We start from the raw sequence: 25,000 nt of genomic DNA, 5'->3' as shown, positions 1-25,000 counted from the left end.
TCAGGGGGTCTGATTTCAAAAACACCCGGAAAGTGGGTATACACTCAAGTAAAGGTCGAATGCAAGTGCAAATGCGTGAGCCCTTCTTTGTGTTTCTTTTGAAGTCTCTCTCTCTCTCTCTCTCTCTCCGTCCCTTTATCTCTCTCTCTCTCTCTCGCACAGACGCACGCGCGCACACACACACACGCACACACAGTTCACACACACACACACACACATACTGAGAACGTTATTGTGCCTGTCGCATGTTTGTCTCTTTCCGTGTGTGCCGGGGCGATGTGTGTGTGTGTGTGTGTGTGTGTGTGTGTGTGTGTGTGTGTGTGTGTGTGTGTGTGTGTGTGTGTGTACATGCGCTGAATTCACAGTGTACCCACCTTCCCCTTCACTTCGAATTCCAAAGGGAGCTTCAGAGACGTCAACAATGCACACAACTTGATCGATGTGTTCTTTATTGGCTTTCTTTGCTGAATGGCACAGAGAAAGAGAGAGAGAGAGAGAGAGAGAGAGAGAGAGAGAGAGAGAGAGAGAGATGGGGGTGGGCGGAGCGGGGCAGACACAGACAGAAATGGACTGACAGCACACTAACGAAATTGCAAGAGCCTTGAACACACCCCATCCTCTTTCCGACACACACATACACACAGAGACAGAGAGATAGAGAGAGACAGAGACAGACAGACAAAGAGACAGAGAGAGAGAGAGGGGAGGGAGAGAGAGATAACTGCAGACAGTATTAACGGGTATATCTATCTATAGACAAAGAGGGACATACCGACAGAATATCTCATGAAAGGCACCTCATCGATCCACGAACTCTCACCCGAAAGCAATCTTGACCAGGCATTAATTAACAGACCCCTCAAAAGCAGTTGAAAGTTGGACGTAAACAGCAGAGACTACTAGGAAAGTCCAGACGTTTGAGAGAAAATGCTTCAGACGATTGCTTGGAATCTCATGGAAGGACAGAAAGACCAATGACTTTGTCAAGAGCCAAATAACTATGCTAGCGGGTCCACTGGAACCGCTCTTAGCAGTGGTCAAAAGGAGGAAGCTGTCATGGTTCGGGCATGTGACACGCCACAATTCACTGCAAAAGACAGTTCTACAGGGAACGCTAGAGGGTGGTAGGCGAAGAGGGAGCAAGCCAAATGCTGGATGGACAACATCAAGGAATGGACCAATATGGATAGCGCTACGCTGATACGACAGGCAGAAGATAGAACCGGATGGCGTCGTCTGACTACGGAATCGTCCCTCATGTCTCCTCTACGCCCATCCCGGGCAGGAGAATGAATGGAATGGAATGGCAAAAGCAGTTACAATGCAGATGATCATTTCTACACCATACACAAAATGATTCTCTCGAATTTCGATTTTGGATTATATGCACAAGGCGTGTGTGTGTGTGTGTGTGTGTGTGTGTGTGTGTGTGTGTGTGTGTGTGTGTGTGTGTGTAGGTGGAGAGATAGGAGGTGAGGGGGTGTCTGCATTCTAAGTATTCAGCAATTACTGCATCAGTAGCAGTAATTTTCATTCGGACGGACAGCAGCTTTATCCATGATTATCAAACATATTCACTCCTCCCACCCACCCCTACCCCGCTCCCACACACACACGCACGCACACACACACACAAAATGCTGACCTCAGTCCCGACAGGTCAAGCGAGTTTAACTTATAATCTGCTTTAGGATTGATGTTTTAAATCAGTTGTATTTAAAGCGTGTATCATGGTTTTTGACAGTGTGTGCTCGGTAAAGCGGACGGGGAGTGAGAGTGAGAGTGAGAGTGAGGGGTGGAGAGAGAGAGAGAGAGAGAAAGAGAGAGGGGGCAATGGGGGAGGTGGGGTGGGGACCAGACACAGTTAGAAATGGACTGACGGCACACATAAACGAAATTGTAAGAACCTTGAACACACTACTTTCTCTCTCTCTCTTTCACATACAAACATTTTTTTCCCCGTCTCTTTCACACACACACACACACACACACACACAGAGAAAAATATGCTCCCGACAGATCAGGCAATTCATACGCATGCTTTCAAAACACAGGATTTCTCTAAAAATATATTCTTCACAGCATGCCATTGCATGTAATATATTTGTCTAAAAGTTGTTTTTTCTCGAGTGTTTACATAATATGTACACACAAATTTGCACCACGACAAGTGTGCTGTGCGAACCTTTGTCATTTTCAAAACTGTAGAGAAGAATATCAATGAATAAATTTACATATAAGTTCTTCCAATTCCTCTTTTTCACCACCAACCCTCTTCTGGAAATTGTTCTTTACTCTCTCATTTTCTCTGCGCATAAATTGCGTGTGAGTGAGTGAATCAATGTATTAAGTGTATGAGAGAGAGAGAGAGAGAGAGAGAGAGAGAGAGAGAGAGAGAGAGAGAGAGAGAGAGAGAGAGAGAGAGAGAGAGAGTGGCCATGACATTGGGAGACTGATCATGAGATTGGGAGACAAGTAAATTTTGACAGAAAAAAACAGAACCAAGATTTTTTTCCCCATCACAACACACGCCCCTTCCCACACCCAATTGAAAGATGTATCCGAAGCTTTTCAGCAAATATAACTGCCCATTCCTGGATGAAAATAAGAAATGCCTGTGAAAACAAAATAATGTTTTCTTTAAAAATCTCTCTCTCGCTCTGAAAAACAGAAATGCCTGTGAAAACAAAATAATGTTTTCTTTAATCTCTCTCTCTCTCTCTCTCTCTCTCTCTCTCTCCACACACACACACAAACCATATGCGATCGTGTACTTGAACATCACCACTTTATGCAGAAAGAGGCATCACTTTTTTTGTTCAAAGCAGAAAAAAATGTACACACGTTTGCCCAGAAATCTCTTCTCACACGGAAGACATACTTGAAATAGCTAACTCCATGAATGCAAACATCAGCTTTGGCGTAGTGGCTGTCGTTGACACCTGTACTCAAAACAGACCACGCTGTTTTCAAACCATAAGCGGGACAATGTCATGTTTTCTGGGATGCTATTTATAAACACGAACGTGGTTCTCTCCACACTGGGCAATTGTTCTTTCGTAGTACTGGAGAATAAAATGATAATAACGAGATACTCTCTGCATGTTTCTCTGGACTTAGCGTGCTCTTACATACAAGAGCATCGAGTAATGTGTGTGCACATGTGCGAGTGCGAAAATTCGCGCTCTCTCCCCATACACAAACATACTAAATGAACGAATGAACATACAAAAGCTTGTTTGCTCATCTACACACACACACACACACACACACCGCAAGTACACACACACACACACACTGGCACGCTTATCAAACACAGAACATATTGACGCATGTTTTCAGTAGCTGAAACAGCAAACTACACGCCTTCCAACACGTTGTGTGCACGGCTCAAAACGGTTACAAGTGACCACAACTGGTATCTACATTTTTAACTCCAAGTGTTCAATCAAATACCCTCCGCGGCATTGCAATGGCTTGTTTTGTGTTGCTGTTGTCCAGATAACTGACCCAAACCACTGGTTAAAGATCCAACACTTCCTGAGATGGATGGAGAGAAGGAGCGAAAAGTACACAACTCACTGTGACAGCGCGTCGCCGAAAGATGGCAGACGACGACGACGATAGCGCTCCATGTAAACATCCGATCAAACTGTCACACTATCAGCAACGACACAGCACTGACATAGATCACACACACGTACAGGTAAGGTAAACACAACACGAGCTCAACCGCGAAATCAAAATGAACACAGCAGGGACAATCGCGAAGCTACACACACTTGACTTGCGAAGGTACGAACACAGGTACATCCCCACCGAAACTTGCAGTCACGCACACAATGTGTGTGTGTGTGTTGTTGCTGGCTTTACTGACGCGTTTGGGGTCTCCCTCTTCCCTCGCTTACACTTGCCCCCTTTCTTCCCGCCCCTTTACTGACCCTGCCACCCCCAACCCCTCCCGCCCCGTACCCTTACCTGGGGACCGTGCATTGTCCGGTAGGATCAGGAGGACGGCTGTCTCTTGTGCCACGCTCTCTCTTCGCTCACCTGAAGCCCTTGTCGTCGCTGCGCCGCCATCTTGGCCCGAGCTAATTAAAAAGCTGGAGCGAGGATCCGCGCACCTTCGGTAAAGGGCTGGGGTGGTGGTGCCCAGGTAAGACACTCTACAGGTGGGCAAGGTTTACACAGGTTTCTGTTTACTGTCGTTGGGCGCTTTTGATGCTCGATTTCTTTATTTTTTTTGTGTGTGCCAAAACATTGTTTTAGTCGAGCATGCATGCAACGCTGGTCGATGCATGATATGTTTTCTTCACTTTGCTACAGTGTTTTTTAATTTTCAAAAAATTATTTTTTATCCCCATTGATTGTTAACAGACAGGCTGACAATGCTATGGTTATTATCATTATTATCAGTGATAATTGCTAACATATCATTAAGGGTGAAAAAAGGACAATATAAATATCCACCATCGTGGTCAAACACACAGTCGGTAAACACTTTTTTTTTTCAATGAGATGGCTTGACATTTTATTCATTTCTTTTCTTTTTCTTTTTAATTATTCAGATAACTTGATTCAAATATAGGCATCGACGTATACTATAAGTCAGATTCACTAAATCACTCTTTGTAGGACATCAGCACACGGTCATGCAGCATTTCGAGAATGCTGGAACGAGCATGCCAGCAGTAGCACTCAATTCTATTTAACATTCTATTTATGTAAGGTTCACGAGCTGTCAAATCGATAGTTACAAATGTCATGTGTTGAACACTATAAATTTTGTTCCTATAATCATTGATCTGAAAATAGCTGTTTACTCAGATTCAAGATTCTCTTCAACCAAATAAACAAGCACACAATCAGGAAAATGCTAGTGCTAGATATTCTGACGTACATCAATAGTGCTGTAACCATTGACCAAAGAAAAGTACACAGAGACTGGACGAGAGAACGGTTTTGCTTTATATTCAATACATATTCCACACACACACACACACACACACACACGCACACACACACACACTTCTGAACACCTCAAGTGGGGGAGAACAGAAAACCAGAACCCGCAGTCCCCTCCATGTTATTGTGTCAGTGAAAAAAAAAAAAAGAAAAAAAAAAGAAAAAAGAAAAAAGCGCGCTGTGTCCCCTACACACGCCCACACTTCAACGCACTCGCACACATCCAGTAGTGGGAGGGAACAAACCAAGTGTCCGCCCGATGTTGTCCTGTACTGGCCTGTGTGTGCTGATCGAGTCACTCACCCGACTAGCCCTTCTTTGCCATATATGTGGAAGGGTGGACCAATTTTAACTTCCCCCCATTTCAGACATAAACACCCTACGCACGACACGAAACATGCAGACGAGAGAGAGTGAGAGAAAAAAAGGAGATGGTTCACAGTATACCTGGTGGCAGTGTCACACACAGTCAAAAAGCTCAGCGCGAACTATGCTTTGCTAGCGAACTGGGGGTGAGACGGCTGATTGGGGTTTTTATCGGAGATTAGAAAAGATCGAAAAGAGAGATAAACCACTCGCGGCAGGCCCCTTCTTACTGTCTATAACAGTGCTGAAGTGCGGAAGTGTGGGGGTAAATCACCATCTCCTTCCGCACCTGAAGGAAATTGGTCGGTTCTGACGGTTCAGCTGCAGTAAAGAGAAAGTTATGCCTGGAATTTCCCACGTGTAGTAAGATTCGCTGTATACAATGAAAACCGATTCTTCTTCTTCTTCTGCGTTCGTGGGCTGCAACTCCCACGTTCACTCGTATGCACACGAGTGGGATTTTACGTGTATGACCGTTTTTACCCCGCCATGTAGGCAGCCATACTCCGCTTTCGGGGGTGTGCATGCTGGGTATGTTCTTGTTTCCATAACCCACCGAACGCTGACATGGATTACAGGATCTTTAACGTGCGTATTTGATCTTCTGCTTGCATATACACACGAAGGGGGTTCAGGCACTAGCAGGTCTGCACATATATGTTGACCTGGGAGATCGTAAAAATCTCCACCCTTAACCCACCAGGCGCCGCCACCGTGATTCGAACCCGGGACCCTCAGATTGAAAGTCCAACGCTTTAACCACTCGGCTATTGCGCCCGTCGAAAAAAAAACGATTCATTTTTTGCTTGGTTTTTAGCACGTTTGCATCTGCTTGAATGTAGATAATATAAAAAGAAAATAAAGCAGCTCCCCCCACCACCAACTCCCCCCCCCCCCCCCCCCCCCCCCAGCGCAATGCTGCACATGAGAGAGACAGTCATAAATTAATTACTGAACTGCGTTTTCGTAACGCTACTTTTTTTTCACACTTTCTGGTTTACATCATATATATATCAAAACATAAAACACATATTCAGCTCTGTCTCTCTTCTAACATCTGTCTATACATACATACATGCATACATGAATACATACATACATAATTTCATACAGATCTATCAGTATGTAAATCTAAATCTATCTATGTGTACATAATCATATATATAATTCATATATATACGAACGCTTCATGTTGCCTGAGCAGACCGTTGTATTGTGCTCTATCTCTCTCTCTAAGTCTCTGTCTCTCTCTCTCCGGAGTTTTACATGGCTGTTAAAAGCATCTACGATTCTGTACTTGTATGTGTTCGTGACAAAGGTATTTATTCAGACTTCTTTCAGTGTCCAAGAGGGGTTAAACAAGGCTGTATGCTAAGCTCACAGCTGTTTTCCTTTTTCATCGGTGAATTGGCAGTGGAGTTATCAAAGAAGGAGAGACATGGAATACAAATGATACCTGGCGCAACAGATTTGCTCTTAATGCTATTTGCTGATGATGTTGTTCTCTTATCTGACACACCCATAGGGTTACAAAATCAATTAAATGCCCTTAAGCAAGAAACAGACAGACTACAACAAACAGTGAATCTCGATAAGACCAATATTATAGTTTTCCGCAATGGAGGTCATCTTTCGATTCGTGAAAAATGGTGCTGTGGTGATAGGGAAATAAAAGTAACCAATACATATAAATATTTAGGAATGTTATTCACAACAAAATTGAGTTTGACATCTGCGTGGGATGAAGCAAACAGAAAAGGGAAAAAAGGTGTAATACAAATTATAAAATCACTCAGGAGACTGCGTTCGACTGACGCTTTCCTTTAGTTTGGGCGGGGCAAAGGCAGCTCATGAATAATGAATGCGTGTCGCGGCGCAGGCTGCCTGGCTTCATCAATTTCTGCAAGTGGTTTATCTCTCTTTTCTAATCTCCGGTTTTATTAAAAGGGTGCCGTTTGAAAGCTGCTTCGGGTTGGTCTCGCCATTGCCTCAAATAAGGAGTCTGATGAAAGAAATGAAACAAGTTGGGAACTGCAAAATGTTTACTAAACGATCGCGCGGGTACGAAAACTCACGCATGGACAGAGAGAGAGAGAGAGAGAGAGAGAGAGAGAGAGAGAGAGAGAGCAACGTCCATTGCTCCCCCTCCAACCCCCACTTTTTTTTCCTTTTGTTGTTGTTGTTGTTGTCCCATCTGTACCGTTTTCGGTAGCATCCACTCCCACGCCGCTCATTCCGAGTCTCCCCTACACAGCCACACCCGGCTTTGGGGGTTGCCGCAGATTTGCGCTGTAAGTCAACAGGGAGCTAGCTATTGATGTTAAGACGCCAGGAGGCAACTCATCAGATGTGACCCTGCACTGTTGCCGAGTCACTTCGGTCGTGTTCACTAATGCCTGTTCTGATTTAACAAATACGCAGGGGACCTCCTACTAAGCCCCCCTTACTGATGGCAGTTCTTCTTTCGTGGGCTGCAACTCCCACGTTCACTCGTATGTACACGAGTGGGCTTTTACGTGTATGACCGTTTTTACCCTGACATGTAGGCAGCCATACTCCGTTTTCGGGGGTGTGCATGCTGGATATGTTCTTGTTTCCATAACCCACCAAACGCTGACATGGATTATGGCTGCCTACATGTCGGGGTAAAAACGGTCATACACGTAAGAGCCCACTCGTGTACATACGAGTGAACGAGGGAAATGCAGCTCACGAATGCAGAAAAAGAAGAAGAAGAAGAAGAAAACATACAAAAGACGATAGAAGAAATACAACATATACAACAGCAGAATACGACACAGCAGAATACCATTACACAGTCATGTGACTGGGTGAGCGAGCGAGCGAGCGACATCAGACATCTGAAGCAGTAAGACTTCGACCAGGACGTTCTAACCGCCGGGGAGCATTGTTCATCAATATTTTAATCAACCCCGGAACTCCCTGAGTCGTAAAGTTAGCGTAATGCCAGAATGGAGAGATAGATAGATAGACAGAGAGAGAGAGAGAGAGAGAGAGAGAGACAGACAGACAGACAGACAGACAGGGGTGGAAATCGGGCAAAAGCGAGAGGGGGGGGGGGGTAAAGAATAGCAGGAGGGGGGGTAGGGGGTGGGGGGGTTATGTGCTTGTGTGTGTTGGGGGAAGGTGGGGTGGGGGTGGGTGGGGGAGAGGTGCTGGGTTTGGGTATAGGACAGACAGACATAAAAGACAGACGCTACCACAAAGACAGAACACTGGAGAGTTGAACTTCACTGATTTGTAATTCATACGCTACCACAAAGACAGAACACTGGAGAGTTGAACTTCACTGATTTGTAATTCATACGCTACCACAAAGACAGAACACTGGAGAGTTGAACTTCACTGATCTGTAATTCATACGCTACCACAAAGACAGAACACTGGAGAGTTGAACTTCACTGATTTGTAATTCATACGCTACCACAAAGACAGAACACTGGAGAGTTGAACTTCACTGATTTGTAATTCATACGCTACCACAAAGACAGAACACTGGAGAGTTGAACTTCACTGATTTGTAATTCATACGCTACCACAAAGACAGAACACTGGAGAGTTGAACTTCACTGATTTGTAATTCATACGCTACCACAAAGACAGAACACTGGAGAGTTGAACTTCACTGATTTGTAATTCATATTATCAATGTTTAATTCCTGTCATTGATTCACCATTCATCTTCCCAGGAAAACACACCAACCTAGTTTGTTGTTATTTGAAACGTGGTTTTAAAATGCATACGCTTACAAACACACACACACATGCATCTCTCTCTCTCTCTCTGTGCGTGTGTGTTTTCTTACCACAAAGTGGTCACCAGGTTTCTTTCCGTGATGCATCATTCGCCAATACTTTCACGAAACAATCACCGCAGAATTATTTCCCCCATTGTAAAAGAGGAATTTTACACGGACATTTTTACAGCTTCTGTCAGCAGAAGGTCAATTAATTCACGGGGGAGGGAGAGAGAATGGAAAGAGAGAATGGGGGTCGGGGGCGGGACGGGAGGGGGAGGAGAGAGAAAGAGAGAGAGAGAGAGAGAGAGAGAGAGAGAGAGACAGACAGACAGACAGACGGACAGAAAGGTGAGGGAGAGAGGGTAGGGAGAGACACAGAGAAGGGAAGAGAGAGATATGTGAGGAAATGAAAAATCTTGATGATTATGACTGTAAGCTGAGATGGCATTTCAAGCATTGCCCTCCTCCAAAAACGGGATATGTAAAGAAAGAAGGCAAATTACAGACATAATTGAGGACAGATCAACCAACACACATACTAAAAAAGCAGCCCAATGCCATACACGAGTAAATCAGACAGATGAACCAATGCACATACTAAGCAAGTCTATGCCATACACAAGTAAACCAGACAGGCAAGTAAAGAGACACACAAACAAGCAGATATGCCGGAAACAGACATGCATAACATTTATTATGTTTGCGTGCTGTTGTGCAAAATAAATGTGGATGACACGCGTTTGTACGTATGTCTGCGCGCTCACGGCACGACAGTGCACGCGCACGAGTTATTAATATGTGCACACGCATACTTCTTTTGTGTGTGTCTGTACAAATGACGAAATAAACGACAAAAGAAAGAAAGGAAGAAAAGATCTTCCGTTCAAATATGTTGGCCCGTTGCCTGCCTTCGTGATTGATTAACATGTCAAGCAAACGCAAGTGTCAGAATGTCAATGCGCACCATTCACATATCTCTTATTTGAAAGAAAAAATGTCTGCATTGAATGTTACGTGCATGTGACTGCGCATGATTGGGTATTAACGAGGAATCTTTCCCCTCCTTCCTCTGTCTCTCGCTTTTTTGTATCGCTTTCTCATATGATATATAACATTTACATTTTGCACACGAAAACATGTAGAGCTTTGTGGTGTGTGTGTGTGCGTGTGTGTGTGTGTGCGTGTGTGTGTGTGTGACACACACACACACACACACACACATTCTATGCATGGTTTAGAAAAAAAAAGAGAGATTAGCAACTAATCCATCAGGCAGTCAGACATACATTATATGTAGACACAATCTCGAACAAAAATATGTCTGCGTGACAAGGAAAAAAACATAAATAAAAGGAATGTGGAAGGATCTTCCGTTCAGATATGTTGGCCCGTTGCCTGCCTTCGTGACTGAGCCTGCAGTGACGTGACCTGTCCGCCTGCGCATGATTCTATCGGTCAAGACTGCAGTGATACAATCCTTCGTATCACCTGTGAACATCCATTCCTCTACACTATATACAGCCAGCTTCAACACGTGGCCATAGCTGTCGCAGGCAACGCCTGTAAAACGGGAGGTTTATATTATGACTAGGCCGTTGAAGCTCTCCGCCTTTTCTGGTAGAGCTGACAAGATTTCGTTGAGTTTTCCCGTTAGTTGATGCAGTCTTGGAATTGGTACGAACGTTTTATATGTATGACTTGTTGCTTTGATCAAAAAGCAAACCAACCAACCAACCAAGCCAGCAAAATGGCAAAGGAACGAAGTAAAACAAACAAGAATAAACAAATAAGTTGATAATGATTAAAAGCAGGTTTCTGCCAGTCACCAGTTTCATGCATTACTTTAAGACTTACACAAAGACTTACACACCTGGCTTATGTAACACACCGATTTATCTGATTCTTTACTTCTTTATTCCTTTTTATGTCACTGGGTTTTTTTTTTTTTTTTTTGGTTTTTTTTAAAGAGTGATCCGGCGAACATTCGACATATTTTTTATGAGACTCCAAACCCAATGGGATTATTTTTAGCAAAACAATATCGTAAACACAACACCGGTGGCTTCAGTACAAAGGTCTGATTTCCTCTATGAGTAACAAAAAATATATTTCACAATTACTTGCCATTTATGCCTGTGGAATGTGCTTAAAGCTTAGTAAGCAAATATTCGATAAAACAATGAAAACATTATTCATTCCCATCAGTCGTGACACTTTAAGCATACTTTTTATCAGTCCATTATGGAACAATTCAAACAAACTGAAAGCATTTTGGTGACGCTGGAAAGTTTTGGCAAGAGCGTGTTACAGCTACCATTATAAGTGGAAGTGAAATAACTGAATAGGCAATGGTCACTATTTTTACCTGTATCTCAAAAGAAGCTCAGTTTTTCCCCTTTCTTGCTGTGCCTGGCTATACTGTGGATTATGACCGGGAAGCTTATGGTCGCTTAATCTTAACTTTTCAAATATTAATGCCGTGTGGTGAGTTTGGGTGACGCTTACTTTGGGTGGCCATTTTACACAGTACGTGGAGGGGTAATTGCGGCAATTCAGATCAAGTTTATGGGTCATCCTCCTGGTCTCTGATGGGCACGTGCCCTTTAGGGGGTGTCCCTCTGCATGTCCACAAGACACGGACACCTTCATCTATCTCTGCTTGTGTGTGTGTGTGTGTGTGTGTGTGTGTGTGTGTGTGTGTGTGTGTGTGTGTGTGTGTGTGTGTGTGTGTGTGTGTGTGTGTGTGCGAACCACCGAGTGACACAGAGCGAGTGAGAGGGGAAATCATACATACACACACAGAGACACGTACACATGCAAAAATTGCAGTTGTTTTCAGTCTTTAAGCGTCAAAAACAAAACAACAATAACAGCAACAAAAGCGGGTGGTGGGAATCAGGATGTGGTGAGGTGGTAGGGTGTGTGTGTGTGTGTGTGTGGTTGGTGATGGTGGTTCTTCGAGACAGGCAAACACTTCGCGCGCGCCATTCCACCACTTTCCATCAGTGACGGTCAGTCTCCCTGTGTACCTTCCAAACACAACCACGCTGAAAAAGGGAAGGAAAACTTATTGTGTACTCACAAAACGGCCTCCAACCACAGTGACCTTGCTCCCTCAGGATAGGTCATGATGGTTAAACACTCGATGGGGTAACACTCCACTCTTCCACAACCACCCAAACACTCCAAGCTCTATCCTCAGTAAATCCACGATGAGAAACGGTCACAACTCTAGTAAGTCCAACAGCACAAATTATTCTTCACATTCTTGACATTTCCAACATACAAAAATGGTTTAAAAAAATTATTAAAAAAAAAAAAAAAACACACGTGAAAATCCTTTTGAGTCTTCCAAAAAACAGCACAACATCTCCAAACAGTACAAACTCTTCACCGCTGAAAGACACTGTCTACATTCCCAAACGGCAACAAAGATTCTCAAGCGGAGCGGAAACTCCGACAAGAGTTTGCCTCTGTTCGTCACGATGTGTAATGGCGGCCGTCACATGTCATGTTTCAACTCTGTGACAGTTCGTGACACAGCTTACACGGTGAGAAGCGCCCTGTATGAAGGCCCAGTGTTCGTCTTTGTCGTCACAACTTGTTACGAGGGCAGCTAAGATTGTGCACAGTTAATGACGCTGCTAACGAAAGCTTTGTCTGTTCACTAAAAAAAAAAAAAAAAAAAAAAAAAAAAGGGTTAAGGAAGCAACACAGAAAAATAGGACATAACTGTACAGATTTATTGTCGTCTGTGCTTTATGTGTATGTATCTGTGCCGATTTTCACTTGTTTTTTTTCCTCTCTTTTCTGTTCTTATATTTACACATACCAATAAAAAGTTTGGTTACACACATGAGCCACTTTAGTCATGCAGATACAAAAACATAACAACAACAAAATTAATGCAAACAAACATAAACCACCACCACCAAAACTGACGAGAAATAGACACTTTTGATATTCTTGCCCAGGATCTGAGTTCAAATTCTGCAAGTAGTACCACAACTGTATTTACGTATGTGTTTCTCTTCGTAGGGTGGGGGGGAAGTGGAGAGAGAGAGAGAGAGAGAGAGAGAGAGAGATTGATTTCAAGAATTCACAGACATAAATCAACTAATTAATGCCCTGTGGGTTACTTACTACTGTTTATTATTTGATATTGTGGCCCCCCAACACCAATATCCTTCTTTGCTACGATTTCAACATGCCACGAATCAGAACTGTTTCTTTCCTTCCGCCCATCATACCTCTGTGAGTGTCCACGTGAATCTTCAAAGTCGTACGAGGCCCGATCAGTCCTCCACAGAGCGTAACAGCTGTTCCTTGCTGGTGACCGAGCAGGATGGACCTGCCTCGCGGGAAACCAAAGCACCTGCATAACCTTCTTCCGTCTCTGATCACGTTGTCTCTTTATGCGTGCGTGAGACTTTTAAAGTTTGCATACATGCATGAAATTGTGGGTGCTACGCTACATCTGACGTCTATCGTTACATCACCCACAGTTAACAACACTTTCAGCTGTCCCTTGTCCTAGACTGTTCACCATCGTTTTTCTATTGAGAACACAGAAAAGACATGATGTTTGTCCCAGACTGATGACCATCATTAGCCAGCACTCTCTCGTTTTTCAATTGAGAACACAGAAAAGACATGATGTTTGTCCCAGACTGCTGACCATCATTAGCCAGCACTCTCTCGTTTTTCAATTGAGAACTCAGAAAAGACTGATGATGTTTGTCCCAGACTGTTCACCATCATTAGCCATCACTCTCTCGTTTTTCAATTGAGAACTCAGAAAAGACTGATGATGTTTGTCCCAGACTGTTCACCATCATTAGCCATCACTCTCTCGTTTTTCAATTGAGAACTCAGAAAAGACTGATGATGTTTGTCCCAGACTGTTCACCATCATTAGCCATCACTCTCTCGTTTTTCCTCTGAGAACTCAGATGATGCACTCAAAATAACTGAATTCAGGAACATAATAAGAAGACTGAAACGCGCATGGAGAGGAAAGCGCTATCAGCAAAATGATGAAAGAAGACGCTTTCTGGATACACAGCTTGGGGGGTGGCGGTGCGAGGGAGGGGGAGGGAACAAAAAGAATGGGAAGGGAGGAGATGGCAGAGAAGGGAAGACTCATCACCTCTAAAACCACACCTTCAACACACCACGAACTGGCAAGGAACCACTTCCAAACCAAACCCCGAAATTCCAGCAGCATTATTCGCCTTGTTCCCACTGCCCAGACATGGCTGCCCTCCTGGCCAGGACATGTCCACACAATGCACACCCATCACCAGGAGAACCCCCAACAACCGTAGTCTGTGTGGTCAGCTGCGACTTTTTTCTGGCAACAAGCTCGCAACGTAATCCCAAACTGTGCCCCGAAAAATGTTTGCAAGCAAGACAACTTCAGAAGCGAGGCGAGATGTTCAGAAGCGAGACAGGGACAAGGAATGTGCGGGAGAATGTTCCCTGGAGGGTCTGTGAGGGGCGGAATGCGTGTGGCGGCTATTTCTGGCTTCACGACAGACACAGCAAACGGCGGACAAGTAAACATCCTTCAGAATGAGAGGACCTCCAGCTTCAGATGTGTAGGATATCATGAACATTCTCTTCCACTCATCAAGAGGATTCGGAAAGGAAGAAAACCGTTCTGTATTCAGACAAACGTTCGCATTGTTCGGTGCGAGAACTGCTTTGAGATTTTCTCCCAGACATGTCCAGGCTCAATATGTCGTCCATTGCCGATATTTTCCCTGGGACGAAAAGGGTGAAGCTGAATCAAACTAAAATCCGTTCAACTGTTTCTCAATTTCCATTTATCCATTTATTTATCTATCTTATCATCTATTATTATCCTCTGGATCCCGCGTGGCGAGGACGGAAAACCTGCACGTATCATAACAAACAATAACATCATAACGCTGACATCCTTTTACAATAGAAACAGAAAAAAAAGCCACAACCAGGATTCAAACTAACAATCTATCTTCGACATGCAATTCTGATGACGTGCCCGACTGAACTAATCTGACACAACCGCGGACCGAACTTCATTTTAAAAATCAAGCCTTGGGCGTGGACCGGGACATGTGGCCATCTGTCAGGCCTCTAACCGCTGAACCCCAGACCCTGGTTTTTGCTGGAGATGGTGGGCACAGCGGGGATGGCAAGGAACAGCGCGACGTTTCCAGCTGAACGGGCTGTGTCTCTCTGCTGCATACTGACTGAAGTGGCAGTAATGAGACAACACAACGCAAACATCAAGGGCCACACCTGCCTGCCACCGTCTGTCCCTTTCCCCCATTAACCGCTTCTGGACGCTGCTGTCACAACGGCTGTCATCTCGTGAGATCCTCCACTCCACCCCACCCCCCTATCTCTTTCGTTGTGTGTGTGTGTGTGTGTGTGTGTGTGTGTGTGTGTGTGTGTGTGTGTGTTCGCGTGTGCGTTTTTCTCCAGATCAGACAGTAGCTCTTTCTGGATGAACGTCTCTCACGGCAGGTGGTCGTTGATGTCGACGAACTGGTTCAAAGGGGCTTCAGTATATACTCTGTCATTTCTTGTCCATCATGCCCACATCGTTTTCTTTGCGTTACCATGATCATTATTGTTGTCATTTTTGAAGACTATGTCGTCTGTAAACTTGCCGAAAAAAGGAATATGATATCATTTGTCCATCCGACCATGTTGTACAGAATGACCAGATGTATATATGATTTTTTAACCAAGACAATCCATGCGGATCTGAGAGTTTCCGCGTTGCCTTGAAACAGTCATATAAGAAAAGAGAAAACATGAAAGACAACTCGGTGATTAAACTGAATCTGTACTGGTGTTTTTCACTCTTAATGGCCCCACCAAACGTTTTGTAACTAAAACAAAACAAACTCTTGTTTTCTTTACTCAGTGTACTATTAACTATTACATTACTTCAAAATAGGACATTCTGTTTCAACCCTTATCGTTGTTCTTCAGTTCTTTGAAGTTGAAAAACGCAGACCCAGCACCAGCAAGACAAATTTCTCTCCCAACCGCATCCCCCCCTACTCCCTGCCCCCCCCCCCCCCCCCCCCAAAAAAAAAAGAAAAAAGAAGAAGAAAAAAAAAAGTGCCGTCAGTCTTAACGGTTTTTGTTGTTGTTGTGGTTGTTGTTGTGGTTTTTTGTTTTGTTTGTTTTTGTTTTGTTGTTTTTTTCAAACGTTGGTTGCGGGTGGGGGTTGTCTACTGTGCGGATGCGGAGAAGGATATTGCTGGTGGGAAGTAGGATCAGGGAGACCAAGACAACGCAGCTCCAGCCAGTTATTCATGCTCCAGCGCTCAGACCAGCTGGCGGGGAAAGAAAGCGCCGTTATGAAATCGGATGTGACTCCGGGGGAAAAGATGACATGCGGAATAATTATAGAGAAAGGAGTGTGACGTACAACCGGCGTCACGATGACGCAATCATGACGTCAAATGCTGCTGGCTACGTCACTTTGTGATTGCCGCCGACTTCATACTTACTCGGTTTTGTTCGGTCTTTTCCCTCCCCCATTTTTTTTTCAATATAGTATTTTTATTATGCAGGTATCTCTCTCTCTCTCTCACAATTCCTCTGCATGCAGAATGTTCATCAATGAACCTCTGTTTTGTCCCCTTCCCGACCCAAGCCCTCCTTTGTATTGTGACCCAAGGCCGATGTACATCAAAACAGTTCTGAGTTCTCTCTCTCTCACTCCTTTTGTACTTTTGTATGTGTGGAGGTGGAGGAGGAAGCGGCGGGTGAACGAATGTGTGTGTGCGTGTGCGTGTGCGTGTGTGTGTGTGTGCGCGCGTGTGCAGGAAGGGGACGGATGTATCTATGTATCTATCTATATATCTTGCTTTCAACTTCGATTTACCATTTTCTCTCGGTACCAAAGAGTATCCTGCCAAAAGCAGCTGTTTCTTTCTGACAGCACGGTATCGGCTAACACCCCTGCTGGATGCGTTCTTGGTGATAAATCGTCCGTGTAAAACAGGCCGGGGGAAGCAGTTTTATGAGGATCAGTCAATATTGACACCTTTTGGTGTGGGTTGAGCGTGCTTTCTTCTCTTTCTCTCTGTGTGTATGTGTGCGTGCGCGCGCGCGTGTGTGTGTATGTGTGTGTCAGTGTGTGATCCGTTTTCGCTGTGCATTTGGGTACCTGCCGTATCATCGCGGGTCTTTCACGGGACAGAATTATTGGTCAACTTGGTTCCACGTTTCAGCAAGTTCTCTCTCTCTCTCTTTCTCTCTGGGTGCACATTTTTTTCCCGCATGAAAACAAAAACACCACCAGTACACACACACTTCGGATCATTCAAATGCGCATTTCGGCACTTGAGTGTGTAAGATAAAACACAGACAGTGGTTCTTCAAAAAAAAAAAAAAAAAAAACTGTCTGGTTCTGAAATCTCTCGTGTGAGGAGGACGTCAAAGATGCAGACGTGAGTTAATGAAATTGACAAAAGAGGGAGTGGGAGGAGGTGGGGTTGTGAAAGGTCAAGAAAATGGGACAGTGTGGGGGACCATACACACACACATACACAGAGAGAGAGAGAGAGAGAAGTAGCCTGAGTTTTAGTGACGGGCACTATCTTAACGAGCCAAATGTTTATCAAATAAGTGTGTATATATGAACTCGCGCGTGTGAATGACAATGTGTGTCCACGTGCATTCATGCTTGCATGTATACGAGTGTTAAAATATAACTGTCACGTACGCTGCCAACTTTCGACCACCACCATAACCACCACCACCACCACAAAGTTGGAACTAATAAGAATGTCAACTGCTTTCACGGCCCTCTCAAGCCGGTACGTTATGTTCTTTTCTTGGGGAAGGAATGTCCCCCAGTCCATGCCTTCACACAAAGCCAAACAGCGTGCCTTCACGCTGAATCACTGTCACGTCGGATACGCGGAAAAAAAAAAGAAAAAAAAAAAGAAAAAAAAGGAAACCACGTTTATTATTGAAGCATAAACGAAGAATTTTTTGTTTTGTTGAGCTTTAACTTAAAAAAAATCTTTTAATACCCATTACGTTATTAACTGTTGGACGTGTCATGCAACAGGAATTGTATTTTCTTTCATTTCTGTTATTTTCTTTTATGCTTGTGCTGAAGCTGAAGACTGCGTCATGTGTGTGTGTGTGTGCGTGTGTGTGTGTGTGTGTGTGTGCGCGCGCATGTGTGTGCTATTCTCTCTTTTGTCCCCTTTCCCCGTATCTCTTTTCCTTCATCCTCACTGTTCCACCAATAAATCACACACGCCGAATGCTAGAGGCTGAGACAAGGGTCAACTGACACAGGCATGAAGTCTTAACTCTAAAATCATGTCTGTGGTCAGCCGTGTCTTGGTGCCAAGATGACACAGACATACGAGCACACCGTAAGTATTGTTGGGACACAAGTCACAAAAATGTCTCTTCTGTCCGGTTCCCAAAACACTTGTCGGCCTACTGTAGCACGGGGGGCAGATTATTGCCGAGACCCACTGAGTACAGTATATTAACATGTGTCGTGACTGGGCTGCGAAACCATCTAGGGTGTTTTTTTTTTTTTTTTTTTTTTAGTATGGGTATTCGCCATCATCTTCTTTCTTTCTCTAGTGCTTCTGTTGTTCCTGCCGCTGTTACTACTACTTCTATTACTACTGCTGCTGCAGCTGCTACTACTACTGCTGTTACTGTTGTTACTATTTCGGACTGTTTTTCAACTGCATATTCACTTATTATCAATTTCATCATTATTGTTGCTATCATTTAGATCACTGTATTTATCGTCGCTGTCGTTACTATTGCTGCTGTTTGTTCTATAAGTATTAAAACGATAAGTAGTGATGATGATAATGAATTATTATTACTGTTATTATTGTTGTTGTGGCTGTTGCTGTTGCTCTTCTTCTTATTATTATTTATTACAATCATTTTAATCATTGTGGTTGTTTTTGTTGTTGTTGTCTTTATTGTTGCTGTTTACAGAGGGGAAATATTATAAACGACGAGGTAATCACACTCTTACCTGACGTTAGCAGGTGGGGAAGTGTCAGAGGTGGAGGTGGTGGTGGTGGTGGTGGTGGCGGCGGCCGTAGAAATAGTCCCGGGCTGAGTCCAGTTGGAACGGTTCCTAAGGTCCAAGGCCACACCCATGGGCGGGTAAGCGAAGCGACGGCGGACAGACGACATGGCTGCTGCCACACCGGACTGATTTTTGTCACTCTCCTCTTACGCTGTTAAATTCTTCACTCTCAGAGCCTTGTTCCGTCGACGTTGCATAGGACCCATGTTTTCACAGTGGTTTTCTCATCTCTTTGCTTTGTTTTGTACAATTCCTATGATGTTTTCACATTGGTGTCACCATTTCTTTGCTTTGTTTCGCGCAACGCCTGCGATGTTTTCAGTCAGGTACTATCATCTCTTTGCTTTGCTCTGTACAACTCCTGCGATGTTTTCACACTGGTGTAATCATGTCTTCGCTCTGTTTTGCATAACTCTTGCGATGTTCTCACACTTCTGTTATTATCTCCTTGCTTTGTTTTGTACAATTCCTGCGATGTTCTCACAAATTTACTATCACATGTTTGCTTTGTTTGTTTTTTTGGGGGGTGTTTTTTTTTCCCCCACAACCTCTGTGATGTCTTCACACTGATGTTACCATCTCTTTGCTTTGTTTTGTACAACCCCTGCGATGTGTTCACACAAGTATTATCATCATCTTTGATTTAAAAAAAAAAATCCTATGATTTCTTCACATTTGTGTTATTATCTCTTTGCTTTGTTTTGTACAACTCCTGTAGTGTTTTCACAATAGTGTTATCATTTCCACATTTGTCTGTGCAAAGCACAATCTCGATGTTTTGATATTGATGTTAAAGTCTCCTGCTTCGTTTCGCACAATCTCTTCTGTTTTAACACACTGGTATTACCATCTATTCATAATGGTATTAACCATCTGTCTTTCCTTTTTAAGTATCCCTGTGCTGGAAACCGTTGCTCACTCTGGTGTCATAAATTATTTGCGTGGTGCTTTTCACAGAGCACTGTAACCACTTCTTCGCTTTCGTCTTATAATGTGATAATCACTTCACAGTACCTACGGGTACGTCTTTTATGCAAGGACTCATTGATTTCTGTCTCTGGCTGACTTAGCTGGTCACTTCACCTTCTCACTACCAGAAAAAGGATTTCACATGCATTTTTTTGTTTGTTTTTTGTTTTGTTTTTTGTGTGTTTTTTGCTGACGCATAAACAGAATGTAAGACCAATTGGTAAAACACAGAACTCACTTCCAACTTTCTTGGTATCGTATGAAAGTTGCACTGAAACTGCCCCCAAACACATAAATATTGTCCTTAGCTACACACTTGTAAGTTCAATAATAACATTTTCTTAGTCGCAGGGATAGAAGTAGTGCTCATTATCACGAGAAAAGTATAAAAAGATGGTAGATGCAGTTGAGACATTTGACAATAAAACTGTACTTAATGCAACAGATATAACTTCCATGCTGTTAGTAATGTGCGACATTTTAAGGCCTGAAAAACGGATTATCCTCAAATTTCTATTATCAAGTAAATTCCCATAAAAAAATCAAAGTCGCCATTCTACAGTCTGCTATGTCTCACGGTATAGGAAGAGAGGTGAAACCGTGAATCAAAACTGAAAAAAGTAAATGTCCAAAGCTACATGTAGACCATGAAAGAAAGAAAACACGCATCTAACACACGAACAACTCCTGTCAAACTTCGCCACCGATCACATCCTGGTACCACACTACTCAGCCTCTTCTGTTAAAAAACAAAACAAAACAAAACAAACAAACAAACAAACTGCTCCAGTGTGGCAAGAAACCGCGGGAGAAACACACGTATCCAAGGCTATCTCCAGTAATCGTGTGCATCCATTGTGTACGTTCATATTTTCATCTGCTTTCTCTCACGTTTGTGAGACTGGCATTGGAGAAGAAAAACAGCCTTCACGGAACCACTCCACAAATACCACGGTGATCAAAAGAAGGAATGATGGGTTGGGGGTGCGAAGGCAGAAAGTAAGCTTTCTTTTTGTTTTGTAGTTGACCTGCTCTCAAGATGTGTAACACAGAAGAACAAACATCGAATGAACGAACGAACGATCAGACGAAGAAAAGATCTCAACAGGTATCACAAAACAAGCAAAAGTAATGGTCCATATCCAACCCTGCAGTGTCGGTCCTTTGAACAGTAGCCCCAATCCCTGGTGACTGTGGCTAAATCCACCCCTCCATGGGTGAACGCGCTTGGGTGAACTGGTCCATTCCACCCCATAGCGCGGATCTCTGCTCTACTGCCCTGTTGGAAACCATAATCTCCGGGCGGCTGCTCTCCTCAAGCGTGTGGGTCGATGCTAGTTCTTCTGTGTTACACATCTTGAGAGCAGGTCAATTACAAAACAAAAAGAAAGCTTACTTTCTCCCTTCGCATCCCCAACCCATCATTCCCTTTCCTTCTTTTGACCATCATAATAATCATTTGTGGAGCGGTTACGTGAAGGCTGCTTTTCTTCTCCAGTGCCAGTGATTTTTTTTTTTTTTTTTTTCCCGAAACTGTCTTGGGAAAATAAGCAACATGATAACTAAATGGAAACTGACGAATGCGTTCACTCACGAACTAACTGACGAACTAAACTTCTAACTGGAGAACTGATGACTGACTGACATTCTAACAAACAAACAAACAATCAAATGACAAGTTTTCAGAGAATGGATAGATATTGGACAAGCAAAGATACCGTAATGCAAATGAATAAATGAACACTACGGAAACGCGTCGCCAAGAAGTAAAATGCGACGTCCTCGAAGGAGAAAATGATTCACCTAAAAGTTTGATTATTTGTTGTCTCAAATATTAGAGCTGATGTTCGTATAATCCCGGACTCAGAAGGACAACAGACTGTTTCGGAATGGCCGCTCCCTTCACCGCACGAAAGAAATGAACTTTATTTATGTCACTACTTCAATTCTATTCCCACCAAACTCCATACCTTCAAAAAGACGTTTGCCTGTCTTAAAAAAAAAAAAAAAAAAAAAAAAGTCCGTCCACGATATCTGTAGTTCAATATACGTTGGAAGCAGAATAGCTATATAGTCCAGTCCTCTCAGTGTGTCTTCAACTGTGGCGACGCATGGGACTAATAATTGACGAACAATCGTCATAGAATGAAAGGCGACACCAAGTGGTCACTACGGGTCCATTCTCCGTACTCCGAGAGACGTCAAAGATTGGTCAAGTCAATATTAAGAGAACCCCTCTTGTCACAAACTGACCCAAACAGTCTGGACTATGTCAACATCATTTCCTTGACAACGTTCTGTTGACTGGAATGCTGAAATGACTCCGTATAAATATCTGTCTGTTTGTTCACTTGGTGTGAAGTATATGACCATACTGTATCCAGAAATAAAAAGAAAAAAAAGTACTATTATATAATCGTAGAGTAACACAAAACCATAAATAGCATATTGTAGATATAGGCCTTTTTTGAAATAGCTAGAATGTTCTTGTGGCTAAAACTTACCTTGGTAACATTGTATTATACACATGGAGAGGAATCAAATGGATAAAGAAACCTGTGTAATAAAACCCTGTAATTTACGAAAAGGTAGTCTGGACTGTCTACGCAGAGCTTTCTTCGTCCATTTTATATCTGTATCATTTATTTCACTTCATAAGTAGTGTTTTTGTAATGAGATTGAAAAAATATAAAATACATGCATACAACTGACTTACTTTATACATACATACATATATATATATATATATATATATATATATATATTGCACACTACCAAGTCTCACCTTTTGCACCTTACAACCACTAAGCCATGAAAAACACTCGACATCGTTGCTTTGCCTGTTTCCTTTTACAATTACGTCTCCTTTTTGTCTCAGACATATTAACTTTGATCATATTTTTTTGTTTACACACATATACCGGGTACACACGCAGCTTAAAAAATTCCTAGAAGATCGAAACCATCCAAACTCTCTTCGTTGAATATCGAAATCCACACAGTGTTGTTATCGGACCTGAAAGATTCCACCACCTCTCCCTCCAAAACGCTGGCAGTCGCACACACATTCATTGAAACAGCGTGAAAAGCCTCGCATGACACAGCAGGGAACTGAACCACAGCACGGGAGTGTTTTTCTGTTGTGGCCCACCCCCCTCCATTCACTTTCCTGTCGGTCTGTTCCAGACCATGGTCACGTTTCACCATAAAGGTACCGGGCACGATTTGAAGCATTAGCAGCAATTGCCGCTGTAATCAGAAATATTAATGGTCAGACAAGTTCCTGAACTACAGTCTGCAAGGGGTACCCTTGACGCTGGCAAGAGAAAGTCGAGCGATTACTGGTGCTAGAAAAAGAAAAAGAAAAAAAAAGAACAAGTAGGTGTTGAAACCGTGTGGTAACCTACCCACCATGTGGGCTTAGTACCGAAAGAGAAAACAAGGACACAAGACAACGTAGGTGTATTTTTGTGGGTTTTTTTTAATGTCGTCTGAAACGTACAAAAAGCAAACAAGCGTGAATAATTTCCAACCGGATCAATAAAGTTCTGTCGAATTCTACTGGTTTGATTTGATCTGAATCATCAAATTTACTTTGTTGATCACATCAATCAATCATAAAAGCTAGAACACTTGCATTCTGGAAGGACGGAGACGCCATTCTGAGTCTGTGCCCGAAAACAGTTCACGTCTAGTCGTTGACTGCTGTCTTTGTGGACGGATACTTTATCACATGCAACCATCGTTGTTTATGGGAACAAATTTTTTCGTGCAATTGTTGACGCCAAACAACCGAATAATAAATTCTCTAAACAATGTACACTTATTGTCTGACAACCAAACATCAAATTCTTTGGAGCATGTCTATGTAAAGTATAAAAATGCCAGCAACACGCACACACAAACACACACAAAGAAGAAGAAAAAGAAGAAGCTTGACCAGAAACAAGACAGTATAAAATCTTATCAGCGTCCGAACAAAATGATAAATCAGTCTAACGTGAAATATGTATCCAAAACTAATCCAACAATTTCTATCTCTGAACAAACGACATGAACCTCTACTCAAATTCACAAAACTATGTTAATTCCGATTTCTGAGAAAAAAAAAAAGAAGAATCGATAAAACATTCTGAAACCAAGATTACAACACCCGACGACTGTATATCATTCCCTTTCTTCCGTCCATTATCTCCAACTGAAAAACCAGGTGTGGTGTGCAGTGCAGACGGGCCTTATTCCACTGTGCACACGTGTACACAACATCCAGATCAGGAGTGGACTGCAGTCAGTCATGCTTGCCTGCCTACGACAGGTAAAAAATAAAATAAAGAAGAAGAAGAAGAAGAAAAAAGTGTTCGGGTGGGGTTGGGAGTGGGGGGAAAGAGAAAGATCCTGTTAAACTAATCCAGCCAGAAGTAAAAATGTAGTGTGTATATGCGCGGCTCATACACAACCCTAATCCCATGCGTGTCGCCCAGCCAGCCCACTGTCACACCACTGTGGTCTTTTCTTGTTGTCTTTGTGTACCCCCCCTTACGGTACGTCCACAAAGTACTTATGGAAATGGGGAAGGGAAGGGTCATCGTGCTACAGAATGTTTTTCTTTTCCTTATTTACACCTCCCCTCTCTTACGCCCTCTCAAAGAAATGAGTCTGGACGATTAAAAAAAAAAAAAAAAAAAAAAGATCCGAACACCGATGCATGCTACGGTTCTGTACAGGGGAATGTGTGTCTGTGCATCGCGCATGCATGCTGTGTGTGTGTGTGTGTGTGTGTGTGTGTGTGTGTGTGTGTGTGTGTGTGTGTGTGTGTTGTGTGTGTGTGTGTGTGTATGTGAGTGTGTGC

General features: G+C 43.2%; 1 protein-coding gene across 3 annotated transcripts in view; it reads right to left on the bottom strand.

The window, feature by feature from the left end:
* LOC143283964 (uncharacterized) overlaps positions 1 to 25,000 on the bottom strand; it is a 182,162-nt gene that overhangs the window by 117,617 nt on the left and 39,545 nt on the right. Inside the window, exon 1 of one of the 3 annotated variants that reach the window (XM_076590440.1) lies at positions 3,979 to 4,091. The exons of 1 other annotated variant lie outside the window; for it this stretch is intronic. Coding sequence is in view for 1 of the 2 variants with exons in the window: in XM_076590439.1 (XP_076446554.1) it covers positions 3,583 to 3,635 (53 nt within the window). In the remaining variant the exon portion in view is untranslated. Of the gene's footprint in view, positions 1 to 3,582; positions 3,760 to 3,978; positions 4,092 to 25,000 lie in introns of those variants that run through there. One more of the 3 variants, XM_076590439.1, reaches the window with a different exon arrangement.

The sequence above is a fragment of the Babylonia areolata genome, chromosome 7 (assembly GCF_041734735.1).
Source record: "Babylonia areolata isolate BAREFJ2019XMU chromosome 7, ASM4173473v1, whole genome shotgun sequence".
In the NCBI taxonomy this organism is placed as follows: domain Eukaryota; kingdom Metazoa; phylum Mollusca; class Gastropoda; order Neogastropoda; family Buccinidae; genus Babylonia; species Babylonia areolata.
The sequence above is the reverse complement of the archived record's forward strand: the minus strand, read 5'-3'. Positions and strand labels throughout refer to the sequence as shown.